We start from the raw sequence: 21,210 nt of genomic DNA on the forward strand, positions 1-21,210 counted from the left end.
TTTATGTCGTTCAGTTCAGACTTGTTGCTGGGAGGGAGCAGGAACAGCCACTAGTTGGATCCCATGCAGTAACAGATGTCGACACGAAGGCAGTGATATTACTCGTTTATAATTTTGACCCAATCATCTGATGGGGCATGCATCTTTAGTTGTTGGATCAAGTACATGTTATCCTTAAACTTATGGTGTAATATTTTGACCGAATCAGTGAGACTCAGAGCTGGAAACTCTTCCTTGAATCGTTTGAAGAGTTGGAATTTGATTTGATCATCAAAAATCTCGTTTGGTTGCAACAGAGACATGTTTAGGAGTAGCGCAGGTGTTGAGTTGTTTTTGATATCTATGTTTCCATTTGTGAAGAGTAATTGCTTTAAATCTGCGATGTTCAAGTCCCTCAAACTCTCTGTAAGCAGGGGGAAGTCTCGTACTTTGAAGATCACTTGCGGTGAGAGGTAATTGTCCATCTCCTTGACAAATAGATACCATTTTTCTTGAAACAATGTGCCAACTTTACTTGTTTTGGCAAAGCTTTCCACCTTGGCCTTAAGTAGCTCGTATTCGATCTGGGAATTGTTGGGTAGAGACTGCGACAGCTGGTCCTTGTAATAATATTTCTTATAATACATGTAAATCTGATTTGGCATAAATGATTGGTTTTCAGCCACACACATATTTGCCATATCACATAACAGACTTGGCTCGATTAGTAGAGCTTGGTTTCTCATCACATATTTGTACCAGATGTATTGAATTGATGGAAAATGACCCCATTGGCAACTATTGTTCATATACAGTTTCAAAAGCGAATAATCCATCTCATTAACAGGAATACTCTTGAAGTTTTCCAATGCAGCATCGAATTCCCTATTCAGGCACTGCACATATAACTGAGATCTGAGATCTTCAGACATGAGTCTCTTACTGACTATTCGTGCCAGGTGCCTCATTTATCACTACAGAGCCTTCTTTCTATACCATTAAACCACTGGTATACTACAAACAGAATAGTAGCACATTAACACTAATTTTATGCATGAGATATGGCTATAAGCCATGACAATTCCAACTTCTTATCTCTTTTATCTATTGAGTCCTTGGGCTTAAAGGTTGGTTTTGTCATTGAATCCCAAAAAGTGAAAAATCCTTTGGAGTTAAGTTCTGGGAACCACTTTTTAAAAAGCTTTATAAGTATAAATACGTCGGTTCTAATTCTTTATGTGTGCTCTTAAACATTAATTGATGATGTCAACTACGTATTGTGATATCTGTGACACTTTGAACTAGTTAAAGATGTTTAAACGATCAATTTTTGGTGCTACCAATAAATTAATTCGTGGGCCAATTCGTGGAAGAGTCACACCTGCTTCCTTATTGACAAATTTCAGACCACAACAGTCTTTAATTGGTGCTGGTATCCGTTTTAAGTCTACTGCTGTTGACTCAACTACTCAATCTGGCTCTGAGATTCAAACTACCTTACCTTCATTCGATGAGTTAAATGATATTGTATCTTCAGCTGGTGTCACCGACCAAATGGCTAACACGGTCTCTGATGCATGCAATGAAATTGGGTATTTGAACAGTATTGGTATGGCTCAGACATGGTGGTGGCCGGCCGATTTAGTCCAACATATGTTAGAATACGTTCACGTTTATACAGGACTACCATGGTGGGGGACAATTTGCACAGTTACAATTTTGGTCAGATTATTGATGTTTCCTCTCTACGTCAAGTCTTCTGATACTATGGCTCGTAATTCTCAGATAAAGCCAGAATTAGACAAGATAAATCAAGAACTAATGAGCACTACTGAATTAGCAGATGGTCAACGTGTTGCATTGAAGAGAAAACAATTATTGGCTAAGCACGGCATCAAAAATAGATGGTTGGTAGCTCCAATGTTGCAAATGCCTTTGGCATTAGGTTTTTTCGGGGGTATTAGACACATGGCTAATTATCCTGTTTCTGGTTTTACTGATCAAGGTATATTGTGGTTTACAGATCTTTCACAAGCTGATCCTTACATTGGTCTACAAGTTATTACTTCCATGATTTTGATTTCTTTCACTAGAATGGGTGGTGAAACAGGTGCTCAACAATTTAGCCCAAATATGAAAAAATTCTTTACAATTTTACCACTGCTTTCAATCCCTGCTACAATGAACTTATCTTCTGGTGTTGTTCTATACTTTGCTGTTAATAGTGCTTTCTCTATTTTACAAACATCAGTCTTAAGAAATAAAACTTTGAGAAAAAAATTAAACATCGCTGATATTGTAGTTCATGACCCATCTACCACGGGCCCTAAAAAAGGTATCATGGAGACATTCAGAGATAACATGGCTAAATCAAAGGCACAAGCTGAAAGAAGACAGAAGATGCAACTAGCTGAAAAGGAAAAGCAAGAATTAGCTAAACAAAATAAAGCAAATTCTAAAATAAAAATTGTTCATAGATCTCAATTTAAAAAAAATAATACTTTCTTTTACTTGAATGATATCAATCAATTTCTTGTATATAAATAAATATATATCTTTCAATAAATGTTTGTAAATAATATATATGCTCCAATACCTCTGAACCAGAATGATTTCAAAGTCTAAGATATTGAAAACGATTGAGCGGTGATTATAGATATATATCGCACAAGTAAATATAAATTCAAAGTGCCTTAACTTCCATTTGTATTAAAATATATTATTGTGTCCGTATAAATATTAATAGTCTATTTTTAATCTACTTTATTCCTTGAAAAACTTTTCAGGAAATGTAATAAAATGCTGTAATATTGTCTGAATAGCGCCTAAAGTTGTACCCATACTTGAAGCAAAATTATCTTGATCAATAAAACTCATCGAAAATACGATGGCAAGATTCGAAGCATCCATCCTGTTATTACTAACATGTTTATGAACTGTATTCAAATGTAATACAATTGCCTTCATGGTCTCATAATAAATATTTGGCAAGCCATTTAATAATTTTATAATAGAATTTGTATACTCTTCTTCTGATAATTTTTTGGCTTTAAACTGAAGAGTTACTCCAGCGAAATCGTCAATTTTTTCATTAGTGAATAAACTATCTGGTAGTTCTCTAAGATACATCTTGAAGCAACCAGCAATAGTATTAATTTCATACCATCTATCATCATCTAGCGTAAAGGTATTATTTATAGCACCTTCTTCATCAAAAGCGTTCTTTAATGCAGTTATGCTACCAGTAGAACCAGGTACTCTATATAGACCGATCTCATCTAGACCTCTTTCTTCTATTGTTTGTAACAACTTGACAACAATAGCAGGTACAGGACCCTTCTCACGTTCGCAGATATCCTCTAACGGAACACCAAATACTTTATTGTGTGTTTTCCCTTTGTATTTTTGAGAATAAAAGGAGTATCTCTTAGATGTTTTGATCATTTGGACCCATTCATTCATATCCTTCATACTGGTTGCTTGAATCGTATGCTCAGAGCCATTACCCATAATAATTTTAAAAGAATAAGCATATGAGGATGACATTTTATGATTTACTAAAGGAACGATTGCTTTAATTTCAAATGTTTTAATAATTAACATGGGCTTGGTTTCTAATAGATTAGATAGTTCAATTTCTGGAAGAACAGCAGGTGATAAGGAGCCGTCATTCTTCAAAACTTGGACTAAATAAGAATGCAATGATTGATTTGATACTGAGGAGGAGAAAGTTCCCATAGAAAAAGGACTTTTGAAAAAATCTCCTAATCTTCTGCTGACGCCACTATGATTATTTGATGTTATAATTGAGTTTCTAGTTGAGCTAGATGAAACGGAATTTCTTTTTGTAATATCTGTACCATTTGTAACACTAGTTGTAACTTGATTATTAGCAGTTACCTGGTAACTGCTTGGAATAATAATTGAGTTCCTCTTATTTTTCCATGATATATTTTGAGAGACAGAAATTCGTTTACTTTCATGTTCTTTCATTAATAGCATCTCCTTCTTTTGCTTTTCCCTTCTCAATTTTTCAACTTCAAGAATTAAAATCTCGTTATATAGACCAGTTTCTTTCAAATCAGCTAATTTTGCTTCCTCTTTAGAGACATCTTTTACTTTGCCTTGGTATGACTCCAAAGGTAATCTATAATTAGTAAACAATATTTTAAAGAAATTGCTTGAGCGACCGTGATTGTTATTAGTATTTGGAATCATTTCGGTTACATTTGATATTATGTTATTGATGCACCTCTTTTTATCAAAATTAAACGAGTTAGTGTTCAAAGAACTTGAATTAGATATTAGTAATGTTAAATCCATTAATGATGAAACCAGCCATCCTGGACATGGACAATAATTGTTTGTTACCCCAGTAGCAGATACCTCTGCCTCCAAAAATAATTTGATATGTATTGCATCGATATCTTCTAATATCTCGCATATTGATCTCAATCTCTTTTGAGATTTTTGAACTTTTAGTTTAGAATGAGCAAATCTCAAACTTGTCTCGTACCTTCTTGATTGAGGTGCTAGCAATGCATTTGCTATTGCAGTTTCAATAAATGAAGGAATGTGTGGGGAAAGTTCTGAATCATGATCTGTTTTATGACTTACTTCAAATGCATCAATTGAAGAATTTTTCCATCTTACATAATTTAAGGTTTGGATAATAACCGAAAATCTATTCACACGATCTTGGAAATTGATATTAGGATCTGAAATAATGGAAACAAAAAAATTTGTTAATGATAAATGGAACTTGAATAATAATTGGATAGACACTGGAATAGTTTTGAAAAAGAGCTGTCTTTGGTTTCCTACTACTGATGACAACCAGACAAATATGTTCGCGATCTCTAATTCTTCAATTTCTAAATCTCCTACACTTAACAGTTTCAGATATTCAATATGTGAAGGATAGTTAAATAGGGATGTTGGTGATTGATTATATAAGATTTCCAATTGTTGTGAAAGAGTTATCCATTCAGATTTGGTTACTAATTGAAATTGTTGTGATATAAAAATGTTCAATGGAACAAGCCAATTCAATATAGCTTCATAATCATTATATTTTAGTGCCAAAAATGATGTTGTGAATTCATCAACGTTTTCAATGTTCTTTAGAGAATTGCTAAAATTATCATAAGAGTAATTAACAAAAGAATTCAATAACATACTAGCTCTTCTACTAGCTCTGTGCATATTTACAGGACGATAAAATTGTTTTTGGTACAACGATTTAATGTTATTGAAATGAAGTGACAATTTTGAATATACAGAATCAATTTCTTCAATCTGGTCTGGTGGCAAAGCTCTCTCTTCTTTAATTACTCTAATCTGCTTTGGCCAATCCTCTGTTACGGATTCCTCTAAAATCTTAAAGAAATCTAAAAATGTGGAATTACAGGTTATATCATCTGCGAAATCTGAATATTGGTGTTTCACCAAATGGTGGACAGCTTCCATTATTCCTAAATGTATCATGAGAACGAAAGACATATTTATTTCACTCTCCTTTTCAACTGTCATGTCCCAATTTGGAAATTTGGAACTGTCAACCGTGTCGCTTAGTTCAGATTCTCTCAATGACATTGCTGTTATAGCGTATGCACATGCCTTTGCTTTAATAAATCGTTTGGCTAGTTGCTCAATTAATGAAGTTGTTGTAGTAAAACTTTTATAAGAATCGAAAAATATTTCAGTAAATAGAGTACTATCCATTGATAATTTTACAAAGGCAAAATCTAATAACCCAAATGTAGTGGAAGGAGCTGCTTGTTTTAATAAAGAATCATTTTCAACCGAAGTTACTTTACTAACATCTTCATAATATTTCTTTAGATCGCTGGTATTTACTAATTTAGAAAATATTGTAATTGTCAATACTAATAAATCAATCATTTTATCCAAGGAGCTAGATTTTAAAACTGTATTGATAACTGTTGATTCATCAAATCCATCAGAAAATTTTGTAATATCCTTCAAAAAGTCTAAATCTTCGATGCTATTGCTTTTTGGAATTGAGGAAAGTCGAGAGTCTTTAGAATTTGAAATAGTTGATAAATCCTTGATTATATCTCTAAATGAAGTATTATTATTAGTTGATACAGATAAATGTGAAAAACGAGTGGTGGAGTCACTTATTTCACTTGCAAAACTTGTATTAATTCCTATATTACTATTTTCATCTGAGTGATCTTGAAATGTTTTAAAAATTAGTCCATTGTTTAAACGGAAAATATGAGAGTTAATGTTGTAAATATCACATGCTGATCTCATTAATTTGGAATTTGAAGGTTCGATTGAACTTATATTTTTCAAAATTGCCGAGTCAATTAGGTCAAACCCAGTTATTTGTTTTGAACTAATTTCATCAATAGTATTATTACTGTAGTCATCATTTATTTGTGCATAAGAAGATCTCATTAGACTAAATGGTTCACTGATGGAAATGGATTTTGACATCCTTGCAGAAGATCTTGGTGGCGGCACTTTACTTGAAGAATGAGTTTGTTCTCCTGTTGGGAGATCATTTTTGGTATTTTTAACTGCAGATAACTCAATGATTGACTTCTTTGGGAAAAATGAAAAGTTTGTGCTTAACTCATTAAAAACTACTGGTAGATAGCTCCCCGTTAAAATTGACGAATTAGTATTGAGGCCAATCTTTGAATATATAGATTGATCTACACTTGGAGGTTCGATATCCAAACTTAACTGCATTAACTTATTAATATCCACCTTGGGAGAAGATAAATAGTATCTCCAATATGAATTAATATCATTTTTAACATTCTCATCAATTTTCAAGTCTTTATTAATTTTGCTTTGTACATTAATTGCATTGGCGTCTTTGTTAGATGTATCTTGCAGCCTTTGTTCCCATTTATAAAATGCATTTTTTGTTCTATTAATTTTCTTCTCAAGGTATTTAAATTTAATATCATCTTTCAATTTATCGGCATAAATTGTTAAATCTCCAAAATATGATATAACATTTTCTCTTATGAATTTGTCCTCTAGGTTAGGAGGTGCTAGAATAAATACACTATTTGTGGATTTAGATGCAAATTGCCTCCTTCCCAATTGTACCATTGTTGGGATCCAATCACGCAGCACAATTTTTATAGTAGTATCATCGACAAAATTCCAGGTTTTTGATAATCTTAATATTGGTTGAGAACATATAATAGTTGCTATTGACAACCAAGAGGATAAATCTCCAATTTCCTCCAATCTGCAACCAACTTTAATCCAGATCATCAATAATTCTGCACGCAGTTTTGGTGAAGCTGATGATGAGAACAGTTGTGAGGTCATTATTCTTCCCAAAATATGTAAGTTATCATCATTATTGAATACAGAAGGATTCAATGATCTAATTATAAGCGATTCGGTACTATTGTTGTTGGAGCTATTATTCTGTGGAGTCGAAGGACTGATTGTAACATTATTGATATAAGTAGAATTGTAAAGCAGGGAATAATCGTACCTAGGAGACCAAACTTTATCGAATGTCAAACTTATTGTATGGAAAGTGTCAGCAAATGCAATAGGGTCGACTGATTTAATAAAATATTCATATTTTAAGGCTCTCAGTTCATCGGATTGTAATAGCTCTAAATTTTTAAAAGATACTAGTTTGTTTAAAGATTTTGTCTTATTATTTATTATTGTCTTCAAATTTTCTAATTTGAGCATCTTGATTAATGTAAAGATTGAATTTAGACATTGTTGAGATAACAGAAAACTTGGCATCAGATCTACTATTGATTTGATTAATAATGATATTCTTTCTTCTAATAAATTTAATTTTTTTTCATCTGTTGCGTTATCATTATGGTAGTGGGCTATGAAATGATTTGTATACAAAATGAAATAATTAAAAGATTTAGTGAAATCATCTAACATAGGTAGCAATAAAATCAAATTTATTGCATTTCTTGATGTTGTATTCCAAAACAAAACAGTGTGACAAAGACTCTCTAAACTTCCTGAAACAATTCTCTCTCTACCATCTTTATTTTTTTCCAATTTTAATTGTGGATGTGGGAATATATCATTTACATAACTTAAAGTTTGTCTTGGAGTTTGACTTGTAGCGCTTCCAATTGTATTAGTTTGTGCATTATTATTGTTTGAAGGTGGTTGTGTGACTAAAGGATCAAAATACTTCACACTGTTCGGCAGTCCACTCTTGTAAAGATGCAGTAAGGGACCTTTCAATTGTGCTCTATATAGTTTATAATCTGGGACCAATAGAGTATCGTTGTTACCACTTCCAATTGTGTTCAGGTTTAAGCTTGAGCCTGAACTATTTGATTTGTACATGTATAGGTCTTTCTTTGGCGGCACGATGCTTTCTTTGCTCAAGCTGCCACCCAATTTCTCGCCAAGATTATTTTGACTTGTCGAGCCATGCGTTGAATCTGGTCTAGATATATGATCATTTGGCATACGAGAATCTATTGGCGATGCAGCCGATTGCAAATACTGACCGTTCGATCTGTTCACCCATCCCACTTTCAAGATAGTGTTATCATAATTGTTCTGATCCAAAGTGACCACAGTATTCCTATCCGCGTGCTGCTGAGGCTGCTGCTGCGGCTGTGGTTGCTGCGGCTGGCTACGTGGCATCCTTGCCTGTTGAGCAGTCTCTGCGATGGAAGGAATGCCTACAGTGGACGATCGCGACAATTGTTGTTCCGATATGATATTTTCGTTCGATCTACTAAACCTAGAAGACAATAGAAATGAACTTTTCCTCTTGCTCGCTGTTGGCTCAGCCGCATTGCCAGTGGCATTGCCAGCATGCGACATCGAACGTGAACGCGGATGAACAGTGCCATTCCCATTGCCTTCATGGGAGTCTGAATCATCGTCAGCCATTTTGGAGGCCCTCCGTCTTGACGACCATTTGAAACCTCTCATGTCGGTGATCTTATCAATGTTCTTACTCCGTATCCGATGGAAGACAACTGGTGTGTAGGTGAAGTTTGTTTTTTTGATAGAGTGAAGAGAATACACTAAATATATATCTGCATATACGTATATCCCAATTACAAAAAGATAATTATAGAAGGTATGGGCTAATGAAGTAACTGTTCCATCTCCCTGCGTGAGATCAAAATAGAATAAAGAAAAACAGATTACCACTGCACCAGGATATCGAAACCGGGGCATTCCAGTATGCACCAAACAGCATACAATTACAACCACCATTACCAAGAGACACTATTCTGATCACAATTGACACAGTATCTCTTACAAGATCAAAACAATCGACTACTAATTACTGATGGTGGTGTTGGTGTTTGCATTTAAGATTTAGAACCCTGCTGCTCACCAAAACGAAAAATTGATATTGTCGTTTTACATAACCAAACATCGAAGTTTCAAAATTTCGGTTTGGAAGTTCGGTAACGTTTGGCGAGAGGGCCGTGCGTACCGGCCGCGGAAGTGCTGTGGATGCACGCGTGTTTTCTCGCAGGCGTTTTTTTCTTTTTCGGGGCACAGATTTCCTAATCGGGACCGAAACGGGAAAGGACGCGCGCGCGAAGGGTCCCGCTCCCCGATCGGGTAAAAAAAGGAACGCGGCGGGCGGGTAAGCGCGGGTAACTGCGGGTAACGTCACGGATTTAACACGGAGCAAACAGTTCGAGCTCATAGCGCCATGCCCACCACACAGGTGTGGTGGGCCTATACATGCATACATGTGTGTGTGTGTGTGTGTCGTGTGAATTCGCTAAACTGGCACTGGTCCAAGGACCAGTGCCAGTTTAGCCATCGGCTAGCTAGTATCAAAATGTATAATATTAAACTACATATCTACATCACTCCTCTTCCTCCTCTTCCAAAGGATTGTATATATTCTTCGACAACAAGCGGTTCAGTTCCTGCTTGATGTACTCCACCTTTCTTGGATCGACCAGTATATGTGTCTCATCAAGTTCTTCCAAGATTATATCATTGTACTCGGAGTCGATCTGGATGATCAGCGCCTTGATCGATGGATCACACTGGATCAGGGCACCCTTCCTTGCTCTGGCCATTCTTGTGTGTGTCTCGATCTCCCTGTATAGATACTTGAACTGCCAAACGTTCAAACTCTCAAAATAACCTCTGTTCTTAACGACAAACGACGAGATAGCCGATTAGAAACTTCTTGAAACTTTTCAGCTTCGATTTTTAAAGGGCAGATTTTATGCGCTTGGAAAACACAACCATAAAAAAGCATACACTATAAATGAATAAACGGCAGTTTATATTCAAAGCTTCCAGTGGTTTTGATATAATTGGAACCATATGCAACTGCCAATGAAGTATGGTAGGTGTTGAGGATGCTAAGGAGACGCTTGAAGACCCTGTAGAGGATTCAGTCGCTGTGACCCAAGAAGAAAGCTCGCAACCCAGCTCGGAAGAGGACTCTGGTGATGAATTGGAAGATGGGCCTCCCTTACTCAAGTATACTAGGTTTGACAAAAAACTGCCACCAAACTTCTTTCAGAGGGATTCAATCTCTGCCATGTTGCTCACCGATAATTTTTTTGCATTTGGGACTGAAGCAGGGATTCTTCACCTCACTGATAAGTATTTTAATACATTAAAGACATTTAAATGCCATAGATCCTCAATACGGAAGATCTCAACAGACTTCGTGCAAAATAAGTATTTTGGTACCGCATCTCTCGATGGGACGGTGGTCATTGGAGAGTATGCTAACCCATCGAATACTACCGTGGCTTATGACTTTAAGAGACCAGTGAACTCGTTGGTGCTAGATAAGGATTATGAAAGGAATAAAAATTTCATCTCAGGTGGTACTGCTGGAGATGTAGTTCTATCGCAAAGAAACTGGTTGGGAAACAGATTGGATGTAGTTCTGAACTCAGAAGAACATAGATTGCATCAGCATTCAAAAAATTTGAGTGCTGATAAAATATTAGAGCTGAATTATATAAATGATGTTTTGATTTGGTTTAACAATAACGGAATCACCTTTTATGATATATATTCTAAGACTACTTTACTAAACATTCCATTTCCAATGGAAGGTGAGGGAGAACAGACAAGATCAGATTTGTACAAACCATATTTGCATGTATCGGACACAGACAGAATAATTATAGGATGGTATAAATACATCTGGATATTAAAAATATCCGTTTTGAAATTATCTTACAATAATTCTAAGGATAAAAGTAGTCCTAATGGTACTTCTAGATCTTCCGTTGCATCTTCCTCGACTGGTTTTGTACCATCAAAGATATTTAATGAACCAAAGAATATCAGTACATTCTTATCGAATGCAGCTTCATCTTTAAAAGCAACACCTGATAAAAAAATTGAACTTGAGGTAAACTTCAATATAGATTTCCTAATCAGTGGTATTTCATCATTTAAAGACGATCAACTATTAGTTTTGGGCTTTGAAAATTATTCTACGCAAGATTATAGAAAAAGAATAATAACTCCTCCAGAAATCAAGATTCTAAGTATGGTAGATGGGAGGGAAGAAATGAGCAACGAAATAATAGTTAAAGATTATAAGAGTCTTTCGATAAATGACTTTTATTTAGCAAAATATATTGATGATTTAACAACATGTTATTATCTGATTTGTCCAACGGATGCTATTTGTATTCAAGAACTTACTTTAAAGGATCACTATGATTGGTACGTTAAAAACAAGATGTATCTAAAAGCATGGGAAATTGGTGAATATGTAACTGACGATTATGAACGTTTCAAAGTTGGTTTACTGTATCTTCAAGATATCTTAGATAGTGATAATAATGAACATTTAGCTAAAATGATTAATTCTATTTTAAACTATCGAAAATTGGATAATATTCAAGATGGTGAATTGCTACAAAATATTAAAGATGAATGGAAAAAACATATTTTACATTTTGCTAAAAATGGTGAATTGTCTTTAATTATTAATTATATCCCAACTTACTACAACATCGGAGTTGATACATATGATATTGTCTTGGACTCGCTTTTGAAAGAAAAAGATTTTACTGGATTGTTAGCTTTATTAGAAAATTGGCCTCCAGATTTATATAACAGGAAATTGCTAACTGATAATGTAGAACAATTAATTCAATTACAAGACACAGATAATGTTGAATATAGAAAACTAGTAATTTACTTATATTCAAAAGAGGAAAAATATTCAAAAGCTATACCTCATATGCTAATAATTAATGACTTGAACGCTTTGGATATACTAATTTCTCATGATATAGTCTCCCAATTTATGAACGATATAGTACGAATAGTTTTGCTACCTTTTAATAATGATATTAAAAAATTTGATGAATTGGCACTGGGTGAAGTAGAATTATTATTAACCAAACCAATCCAAATATTGGTAAAAAGTAAAGACACACTGGATCTTAAAAAGCTCATAGATGCTTTCAGTGAACCAAAATCTCTTCAAATTGTCAATTTCTTATTCTTAAAAGAGATATCTAACTTCGACCCAAACCTGACAATAGCATATGAGGATTACATGATCCAACTGTATTTTAATTACAGCAAATCAGAAGTCCTTTACGTTTTTAAAAGAAAATCAGATTATAATATTGAAAATGCTATTGATATATGTATGAAGAATGGTGATGCTGTAGAAGAACTGATATATTTGTGGGGAGAAGCAGGTGAAACAAAGAAAGCACTTTCTTTAATAATTGATGAATTGAATGATCCTACAACTGCTATCGAGTATGTTAATAGTTGGGGTGATGTGGAACTATGGGAATTTTTAATAGGTTACAGTTTAGATAAGCCAAGTTTTGTTAAAGCTTTGTTAAATTCGAATGATAAATTTGGTGAAACTTATGCTGAAGTGATAAAAGGAATGCCTGATACAATGGAAATAGAAGGATTTTCTGTTATTATTAACAACATTTTAAAAGATAATACACTCTCTGAAAGTGCCTTAAAAAATATTTTTAAGATTATCGATGATGAAACAATATCATGTTCGATGGATTACATGCGAATAAATACGATGGGAAAGCTATTTGATGGAGAAGCAGATAAATAGATGTTTAAAAACTAAACTTCATAATAATTAAAATATGCATTGTTTATATATAACTAGAAAATTATGTGTTTCGCCCATTATATCTATGATTTATATGTACCTGAATTAGTATCGTGTAGATACTTTAGATTTAATTGATCATCTAAAATATCTTGAATATAATTGTCGTATCTTGATGCTAAATTGTTTTTTGGTGGTTTATTGATTTTGTTTTTGAGATATGAAATATTTGAACGGATTTCTGTAATTGACTGATCAGAAAGTATTATATTGTGCTTGTTTTCTGCACGGTTTAAAATATATTCGAGTGCTTTTATAATGTTTATATTTTCCGAATTGTTTTTAGTTTCTTCTAGTATAAATAATGTTTCATTCATATTAGGATCGGTAGTGTTGGTAACAATATTTTGGTTTTGGTCGACATTCATGGAAACTTTATTGATATTTCTGGATGTAAACATGTTATTAGATAAATTATTTGATAAAGATGTACAGTCATGTTCTTCGGGTGTTTCACTCGTACCTAATGTAGTTAACATTTCAGGAGGATTTTTAACTAAAATTGGATCCACGATAGTGTTATTTGTTACAACTGGCAATGTATTTTGAGGGAACTGTTGGTCAATATTCGTCATCGATGATGACGGTTGAAACTGAAAGTCCATCGTTGGCATAATAAATAGATCAGGATTGTCGATCAAAGTACTGACATTAAATAAATTATTATCCAGATTATCTGTCGTCTCTTCTAAAAACTTTTCAATCTCAAAGGAAGGTTCTAGATTAATATCTTTCTTGTTTGAAGAAAATTCAGACATTATTTTTTTGGTGTCGAAATTTAACGATTCTCTATCTAAATCTGCGAGCTGTAATTCATTTGTTCCCATTAGATTGTTACTATTTGTGTCAATTCTAGGAGAGCAACATATTTTATTATTAGGTATGTCAGTTCTAGAATGGTAATGGCTAGGACTATATTTATTGGCTCTAATTTTGTTTGCATTAACTTTGTATGAATGAAATTCTGGCTCAAATTCTTCAACTATAGCACTTTCTATGATCTCTTTTGAATTCAAAAGATTTCTATATTTATTTTCAATATTTAAGTCTAAGAGCAATTCATAATCCCACTTTTTTACACAATCAAATAATTCGCATTTCTTAGCTAATTCCTCATCTAATTGAGTATTTCTTTTGAATGCTATTCCTGCAGAATTTGCTTTCGGAAGTTTGTTGGATGAAATTATACCAGAACATCTCCAACTTGAACTTATTGTTTCTGCTGGGATTTCTTTCCACACTTGTTCAATAAATTTAAAAGCGTTTGACATTGTAAGCTCACTTTGCTCAAAATTAATCAGTTGTCGCTTTGAAGTCTTCTGGATCATTCTTTGTTGTAGATCAATTAAAGCATCGTACTGCTTTATTCTATATCTTATTTTGAATTCGTCCAAAACACCCCAATTAAAAGGTAAGAATTTTGTTGCTGCGCATGTGTAAACTAATGTGATATTTGATAATTGAGAATTGACGATTCTATGTGAACAAGAATCATCTAATATAAGACAAACCTTTCTATCATTTGAGATCAGCCTTTTATCCCATCTCACCAGCCAATCGTGAAAAATATTACTGGTTAGAATTAATCTTGAATTGCTTCTGTATGATATATTAAACATCTTTGACATTTTTCTTCCTAAATTCTGATTTGATCCAACTGAAGATTCTTCCCCTGTGTTATTTTGATTGGCGGTAGATGAATCAGGGAAATAATTTTTGAAACTCGAATAGTTATTATATTTTCCTATTACTAATGGCTTAAGCTTTTCTGACCCCGAGGTATTAGAACATAACATCATTGTAAGGACTTCGAGTCTACTTTGAATCTTACTTGATTCATACTGGTTATAATCCAGTGGTAGGTTGTATGCTAGAAATGTCTCATCCACTGTAAATATATCATCACTATTGAAAGTGTCAAGCAGCTGTTTCAATTCCGATCTTTCTTCGAACCTCCAAATTTTCTTTGGTTTTAACTTATGACTTGCATCCAAAACCTGACTATTCAAATTTAATTTTGACAAAAAGTTCACTATGTATCTATAACTGAATATCCCATTACCTTCTCTATACTGTGATGGGATATTTAACCAAATTGATTGTGAAGTAACTTGTAAGATATGGATGCTTACAGGCATATCATTCCAAATGCTCTGGTACAACCACTCTTGTAGTATCCGTCGTACCAAAAAATTGTTTTGTCTTCTCAGTCTATTTGCATGCTTCTCATGTTTCTTTGCATTCATATAAGTATCTTTATTAGCCAATAACCTCGATACAGTCCCTTGCGATGGTTTCTTGTCTAGCTGGAAAATATCGAAAGCCCATTTAGCCAAATCCAATTGTGTCCACTTCGGATGCTTCTCTGCCATTAGGCAGATGTTATACTTCTGCTCGATCGACAACATTGGCAGAATTATCTAATAATACCTTTAGACAATATTATATTTCTTCGTTGTGAAATTTCCTACCCACTACTTCTGCAAACTAGCAGACTTAAACTCAAACAGAATGGTTTGTTCAGTGGTTCAAAGTTCAATGATCTCAAAATCAAGTCTCCTGAATATATCAATTCTCTCATTCATCTAAATGTTTGTACATTTATTTAACCATCAAAAATGTATATTCCAATTTATTACTGGTATAAATTTTCATTAGCAACCATTTGTGTGGTATCATTGCCTTTAGCGTGGATATTTTATAATTCCTTCAGAAACCTGCGCAGCGAGAATATATAGATATGACCTTATGAGATTAAGTAATCGCTATAGAACAACAAGATAAGATACTTCTGTATTGTTTGTTGGGTTCAGTTAACAGACAAGATGATATAGTTATGGGAAACAGTATGCTAAATTGATTGGTGTAGTTGTATGTAATTTTGACTAGTGAATAGAGATCATATAAACATGATAGAGCTATTTACAAATTCCCGAGACATTTGTGGGTAGTTAAAGATTTTGGTTTCTAAGTTGAACGTTGGAAGAACGATGATACCTGAGCTATTGCTCCAAGGTTGTCTAGTCCTGGGATGGATGGTAATTGGAACCAGGAATCATTTTCTGCAGTGTTGGAGTCCGTGGTAGGTTCCCAGCTGTTACATTGGCGGAATCCGTAGGCGTTGATACCAGTTAGACAGATGCCCACTAAAACTAGCACTAGGTAGAATAGTTTCAATCTTAGTATGCACATAATTGCAAAAACGATCCAAACGATAGGCGTTAGGTAGATGGACCACCAAAACAATTTTGAATCAATGGCATTGATTGGTATGGTGCTAGGTGGATACTGTTTGTGCGACTCAAAAGTTAGTGTTTTGCCAGACACACCTGTTGAGTCGTACCACCAGCGCAGTTGCACTAGCTTACGACCACTTATATTCTTGGTAATGTAAAAATCACACGCCAGCAATAGCACAATAGTGATGAATTGTGCTGTGAAAGAGAAAAAAATTGAACCCAATATATAGAAGACAATTGGTACTGCTTTGCCGGCCAAATGCACTGACAAAGTCAGAGGATGGGACGATTTCAGTATTGTCGAGTAAAAGTTTCTAATGTGCTCCATATCTACGTCTTAGTGCTGGTATATTTTTCAGTGAGTGCAAGTTTAATTGAAATGAGCTCGCGGAACTTCTCGAGTGCACGCTACTTGATAATCAAAAAAGACCAATTGTTAGCAACAGCAGAGTCTATATATGCAATGATGACTATATGTGTATGATACAGTAAGCACTCCTCCTTAAAACTGACTGTTTAAGAATTAACATGGTGCGTATATATAGTTAATGTATTTCATTAAGCCAGCAATCGATTAAGAAAAGGGTAGAACTGTCTTAGTCACGTGAATTACACGTGATAGAACAATATTTAAAGAAGTGTCAGCAATAATAGGTGACAGTAACTCAATCAATTTAGTTATTCCTGGTTCTTTTGAAGCTCAGTCAGTGGAATTCACAAGGATTCAGGAAGTAATACATCAATGTTACTTCTTTAATCCAACTATGTTATGGTGAATAGTACATAGTTGTTAAGAATCAAGCATAGCGTCAGTGACAGATTCGCTGTCATTGACTGAGTTGTTAAGTTGTTCGTTAGTGTTCATATATGTTGGAAATGAGACTGGTCGTATAAGTGACTATACGATACCAGATATTACCTCTTTAGGAGATTATTGTTGCAAACCTGAAACAATAGTGCCTGCAAGATGTGGAGTAACAAGCTTATGTTGGGTAGTTCCAACATCTAAGTTAGTGTCATTAGCCACTTCAGTTGCTCTAGTATAGTCCATCTTCTTTATAGTTAAATAATCGATTGGTCCTTTATTAGTGTATTTAAACTATTCTATATAGAGTTAGAAGCCCTCCTTATATATGAGTTGAACTGACAGTTGAATGAACACGTACACATGTTCATTCATCCTCCTAAGATCTTTAGTGCTGTATTGTACATCTGTGTTTATCGCGTAGCCATTTCCATTGTAGTGAGAAATTTTCACCTACCACTTGGAAGATTGTTCTAGACCTTCTTTCCATTAGTAAGTGATCTATTAGTTCTGGACTCAAAGTGTCATAAACACTTAGTTCTGTCACATACACTACAATAATTCTGACACAAGAATGTAATAGCAGAATTCCTAATGCATAAATAGTACTGTAGAACCATCAGCCTGCCGTACGTGTTCAACTCGACGACATCGTCTCGTTGGACAGAACGGTGGATTGAAATATTATGTATATATAAACCCCGGTAATCAATAGTAAATAATTCATTGATCCAGGTCGAAGAGACCAGAGAGGTTAATTTAGATATAAAGTATATAATCTAACAACATTTTAGTATATTAAGGCAACGAACACAACTATTGAGCAAGCACCAACAAGTTCAGTCACATACACTACAATAATTCTGACAGTATCATATATTCAGCTATACGTCCAGTGTCATTTCCGACATAAACTATCTGTCTATCATGTTACATTCCTGTCATGATCTAATAATTGTAATATCCACGTTACGACAACGTAGGTAGAGAACTCATCCTTGTTAGCTCAGTTGGTAGAGCGTTCGGCTTTTAAACATCATGTTTAAACCAAGGATACCGAAATGTCAGGGGTTCGAGCCCCCTATGAGGAGTTCTTTATTTTTTATTATTTTTTGTTTGTGCATATCTTGTGATTCAAGGTAATCCTTTGGTACTTGTTATTGGAGGGACTTAAACTCCTTCTAATCATTAATTGAAGTCACCTACATTATCAATTGACTATACATAATCATTTATTCTCTTTTAACCAACGCTTGATTCAAATGGTTCGTAAGCTCTACCCAGATTTCTGTGTGATAAAATACACCGGAACGCCAAAAGTATCTTTCGAATTTCAAAATACGAAAAGTTCAAAACATATTTTTTTCAAAACGAATCTTAGACATGTAACTAAAACATTTTGAAACCATCATATGTAAATATAACTATAAAATTTGTAAAAACCTATATTCTAACTTCAAATACACTGCACCAGCATCTCTTTAATGATCCCATAGTCATCTTGCAGATTCAAAATCAATTAGTTGATAAATTAGTTACAAAAGAGACCCACTCCTTTTCACTAAAGAAAACGTCTTTGAGGCCCAATATTTTTTATTTCCTATTTCCCTGACCAACAACTACGCTGAATACCCAATTAACTTACTTGTCGATCATGATTGATGTGAATGTGAATAATATTTTTTTTAAGTCATATTCGGTAGACCCTAACACTGGCCATTCCATATATGTTTTTGATTCTACTTATTTGCCGTCTCCAGAAGAAATTGGTGATAAACAAGTCTTTGATTTATTGATCGATGAACTTATGGATACATTGATTGCAAAGCTACCGGCTGCACCTTATTCAATTGTCGTATTTTCTTCTGGCTTTTCCAAGAAAAAAATTAGTTGGGTTTATGGTATCAAAATGTATTCGAAATTGCCTAATGAATCTCGTAAATATTTACAAAAGACTTATATCGTGCATGAATCTTTTTACATCAGAACTGTTTACCAAGTTTTATCAAATGCAATGAATTTCAAATTCCTTGGTTCAAGCAGTAGTAGCAACAGCAATAACTCTGATAATAATCTACTTAATAATGATGATAAAAATAGCATTCCAGCTGAATCAGTCGATACTTCTGCATATTTAGTCCACGTTCCAAATTTAACTGCACTATCACACCTAATTGATATAACTAGGTTGAGAATTTCATTAAATGTATACTTACATGATTATGATATATCTGAATATATTGACGTTCCGGATGAATATTTTGGTAGAATGACAACCATAGGAACAAAACAATATAAACAATTAATTTTTGATAAAATATTCAAAAGGTTAAGAGTAGAAAGTGTCGCAAATGAACTGGTGTTCCAGAAGCCTGGATCTTATAAAAAAGTCAATATCTTATTAGATATCATTGAAAGAAGTAATTACATCGATTTATCACAATGGGATATCTACTCTTTAGCATCAGTATTTTTTAATTTTTTGAAAAATAAATCAAAACCATTGATACCAATTGACTTGATGACACTACCAATCTCAGATGATTTTGATTACACATATTCTACCTTCATGAAGATCATTGAATTTAACAACTATTATGATTTGTTAGTTGCAATTATACCTTTATTTCTATCCGTACTGGATGCACACGAGACTACTAAACATGATTCAAGGAGTTTAAGTAAAGCATTAGCGCCAACACTCTGCAAAGAAAGAATATCAATGAATAGTTCGAGCCGAATGGCCATCGGCATTCGGTTTATAAAGAACCTATTGGAACATTTTGATGATATTCGCCACAAGATAGATTCTTCAAGAGTGGGAAGAACTAGTAGAACTAAAAGTGACACATATAGTACTGCACCAATAACATCACCGATGGCAAAACAAAATGGTAAGGTAACTCAACAAAATGCAGGTAAAGCAATACCTACTAATATATCAAATGGTCAAACTAATCCTCCTCCTCTCTTACCAAAACCAAGGAAGATGAGTCCAAGTAAATATGATAATAATGTATATGCCAACAGAACCCCTAGCCGTGATCATAGCCCAACTAGATCATCTTCAATTATCCAGCCACCTTCAATAGTTTCCAAAACAAGAGGATCCAGCACTGATTCCTTATCTTTATCTCTAGGTGTAAATAATAATATTCCAAATTTGCCACCTAGAGTTGCTAGTGTTTCCGTCCGAATAAACAGTGACAGCCTTGCTTCAGAATCACAAAGTAGTATCAATACTATATCAAGCAACAACACAAATAATTCGATGAAAAAACAAGAAAGTGAGGAGCTAGTTGCATCACCACTTCCACCAGAGTCTATTAAGGAAATGGTTCAAGAAAGTCCATCCAATGAGGACAATGAAGAGATTAACAAGATTTTAAAAGGCGCAAGTAAATTAACCTTAGAAAACAATGCCAAAATTCTAACTTTTGACAGAGAAATGAAAAAGAAGAAACAAAAAGAACAAAAGTCTAACGCTTCAACAGCAGCTAAATTTTCAAGTGGTGGTTACTCGGGTATTAAAACAGGAAATAAAGTAAGTAAACTGGCTGCATTATACGAAGAGAGACTACAAGGCATCCAAGTAATGAACGAACTTCAAAAACAAATGAACAATGCATAGAGTATCACATTTTACTCTCTCATACATATATAAATACATATTATTATCATCATCAATATTATTACCATTATTACCTCCTATTCTTCATCTGCTTCTGCATTGAATAGATAAAATACATAAAACTAACTCAACTATAACCGTGTTTAAAACAATTATGTTAAGAATTGAATCATGTAAATATATATATCATGTCAAATATTGAATCATTAGATCTCAAACCTGATCACTAATAACGATAAATTCTCAAACTTAGATCTTGGAAATTGCGTTTGCTGCGCTATTATCTGTGGAAGTTTACGAGTGACATTATTTCGGGATATTTGGTTTCCTAAAAGGGAAATATTAAAATTTCACTAATCGAAGCAATTTTACACAGTTCACTTAATTAAAATACCTATTTAGTAATTTCGAATGTTTATTAACAAGTAAGTATTCA

General features: G+C 33.9%; 8 protein-coding genes and 1 non-coding gene across 9 annotated transcripts; 4 read left to right on the forward strand and 5 right to left on the reverse strand.

Moving 5' to 3' along the window:
- Positions 1–98: 98 nt before the first annotated feature.
- Positions 99–911, reverse strand: PET122 (Pet122p; the record flags this gene model as incomplete). The annotated part of the gene is made up of 1 exon (XM_003685457.1): positions 99–911. The coding sequence occupies one exon, from the start codon at positions 909–911 to the stop codon at positions 99–101; it is 813 nt and encodes a 270-aa protein (XP_003685505.1).
- A 379-nt stretch (positions 912–1,290) lies between these two features.
- OXA1 (membrane insertase OXA1) lies at positions 1,291–2,526 on the forward strand (the record flags this gene model as incomplete). Its single annotated transcript, XM_003685458.1, has 1 exon — positions 1,291–2,526. The coding sequence occupies one exon, from the start codon at positions 1,291–1,293 to the stop codon at positions 2,524–2,526; it is 1,236 nt and encodes a 411-aa protein (XP_003685506.1).
- Positions 2,527–2,742: 216 nt separating this feature from the next.
- BEM2 (GTPase-activating protein BEM2) lies at positions 2,743–9,204 on the reverse strand (the record flags this gene model as incomplete). The annotated part of the gene is made up of 1 exon (XM_003685459.1): positions 2,743–9,204. The coding sequence occupies one exon, from the start codon at positions 9,202–9,204 to the stop codon at positions 2,743–2,745; it is 6,462 nt and encodes a 2,153-aa protein (XP_003685507.1).
- Positions 9,205–9,815: 611 nt separating this feature from the next.
- On the reverse strand, positions 9,816–10,034 carry TFB5 (TFIIH complex subunit TFB5; the record flags this gene model as incomplete). Its single annotated transcript, XM_003685460.1, has 1 exon — positions 9,816–10,034. One exon carries the CDS (start codon positions 10,032–10,034, stop codon positions 9,816–9,818), a length of 219 nt encoding a protein of 72 aa, XP_003685508.1.
- Positions 10,035–10,306: 272 nt separating this feature from the next.
- On the forward strand, positions 10,307–13,039 carry VPS41 (Vps41p; the record flags this gene model as incomplete). The annotated part of the gene is made up of 1 exon (XM_003685461.1): positions 10,307–13,039. The coding sequence occupies one exon, from the start codon at positions 10,307–10,309 to the stop codon at positions 13,037–13,039; it is 2,733 nt and encodes a 910-aa protein (XP_003685509.1).
- An 83-nt stretch (positions 13,040–13,122) lies between these two features.
- On the reverse strand, positions 13,123–15,507 carry TPHA0D04420 (transposase; the record flags this gene model as incomplete). Its single annotated transcript, XM_003685462.1, has 1 exon — positions 13,123–15,507. One exon carries the CDS (start codon positions 15,505–15,507, stop codon positions 13,123–13,125), a length of 2,385 nt encoding a protein of 794 aa, XP_003685510.1.
- A 559-nt stretch (positions 15,508–16,066) lies between these two features.
- On the reverse strand, positions 16,067–16,666 carry TVP23 (Tvp23p; the record flags this gene model as incomplete). Its single annotated transcript, XM_003685463.1, has 1 exon — positions 16,067–16,666. The coding sequence occupies one exon, from the start codon at positions 16,664–16,666 to the stop codon at positions 16,067–16,069; it is 600 nt and encodes a 199-aa protein (XP_003685511.1).
- A 1,472-nt stretch (positions 16,667–18,138) lies between these two features.
- Positions 18,139–18,234, forward strand: TPHA0Dtrna12K. The gene is made up of 2 exons: positions 18,139–18,176; positions 18,198–18,234. It is a non-coding gene; the product is annotated as a tRNA-Lys (tRNA).
- Positions 18,235–18,797: 563 nt separating this feature from the next.
- ECM25 (Ecm25p) lies at positions 18,798–20,774 on the forward strand (the record flags this gene model as incomplete). Its single annotated transcript, XM_003685464.1, has 1 exon — positions 18,798–20,774. The coding sequence occupies one exon, from the start codon at positions 18,798–18,800 to the stop codon at positions 20,772–20,774; it is 1,977 nt and encodes a 658-aa protein (XP_003685512.1).
- Between the last annotated feature and the right edge of the window lie 436 nt (positions 20,775–21,210).

The sequence above is a fragment of the Tetrapisispora phaffii genome, chromosome 4 (assembly GCF_000236905.1).
Source record: "Tetrapisispora phaffii CBS 4417 chromosome 4, complete genome".
Taxonomy (NCBI): domain Eukaryota; kingdom Fungi; phylum Ascomycota; class Saccharomycetes; order Saccharomycetales; family Saccharomycetaceae; genus Tetrapisispora; species Tetrapisispora phaffii.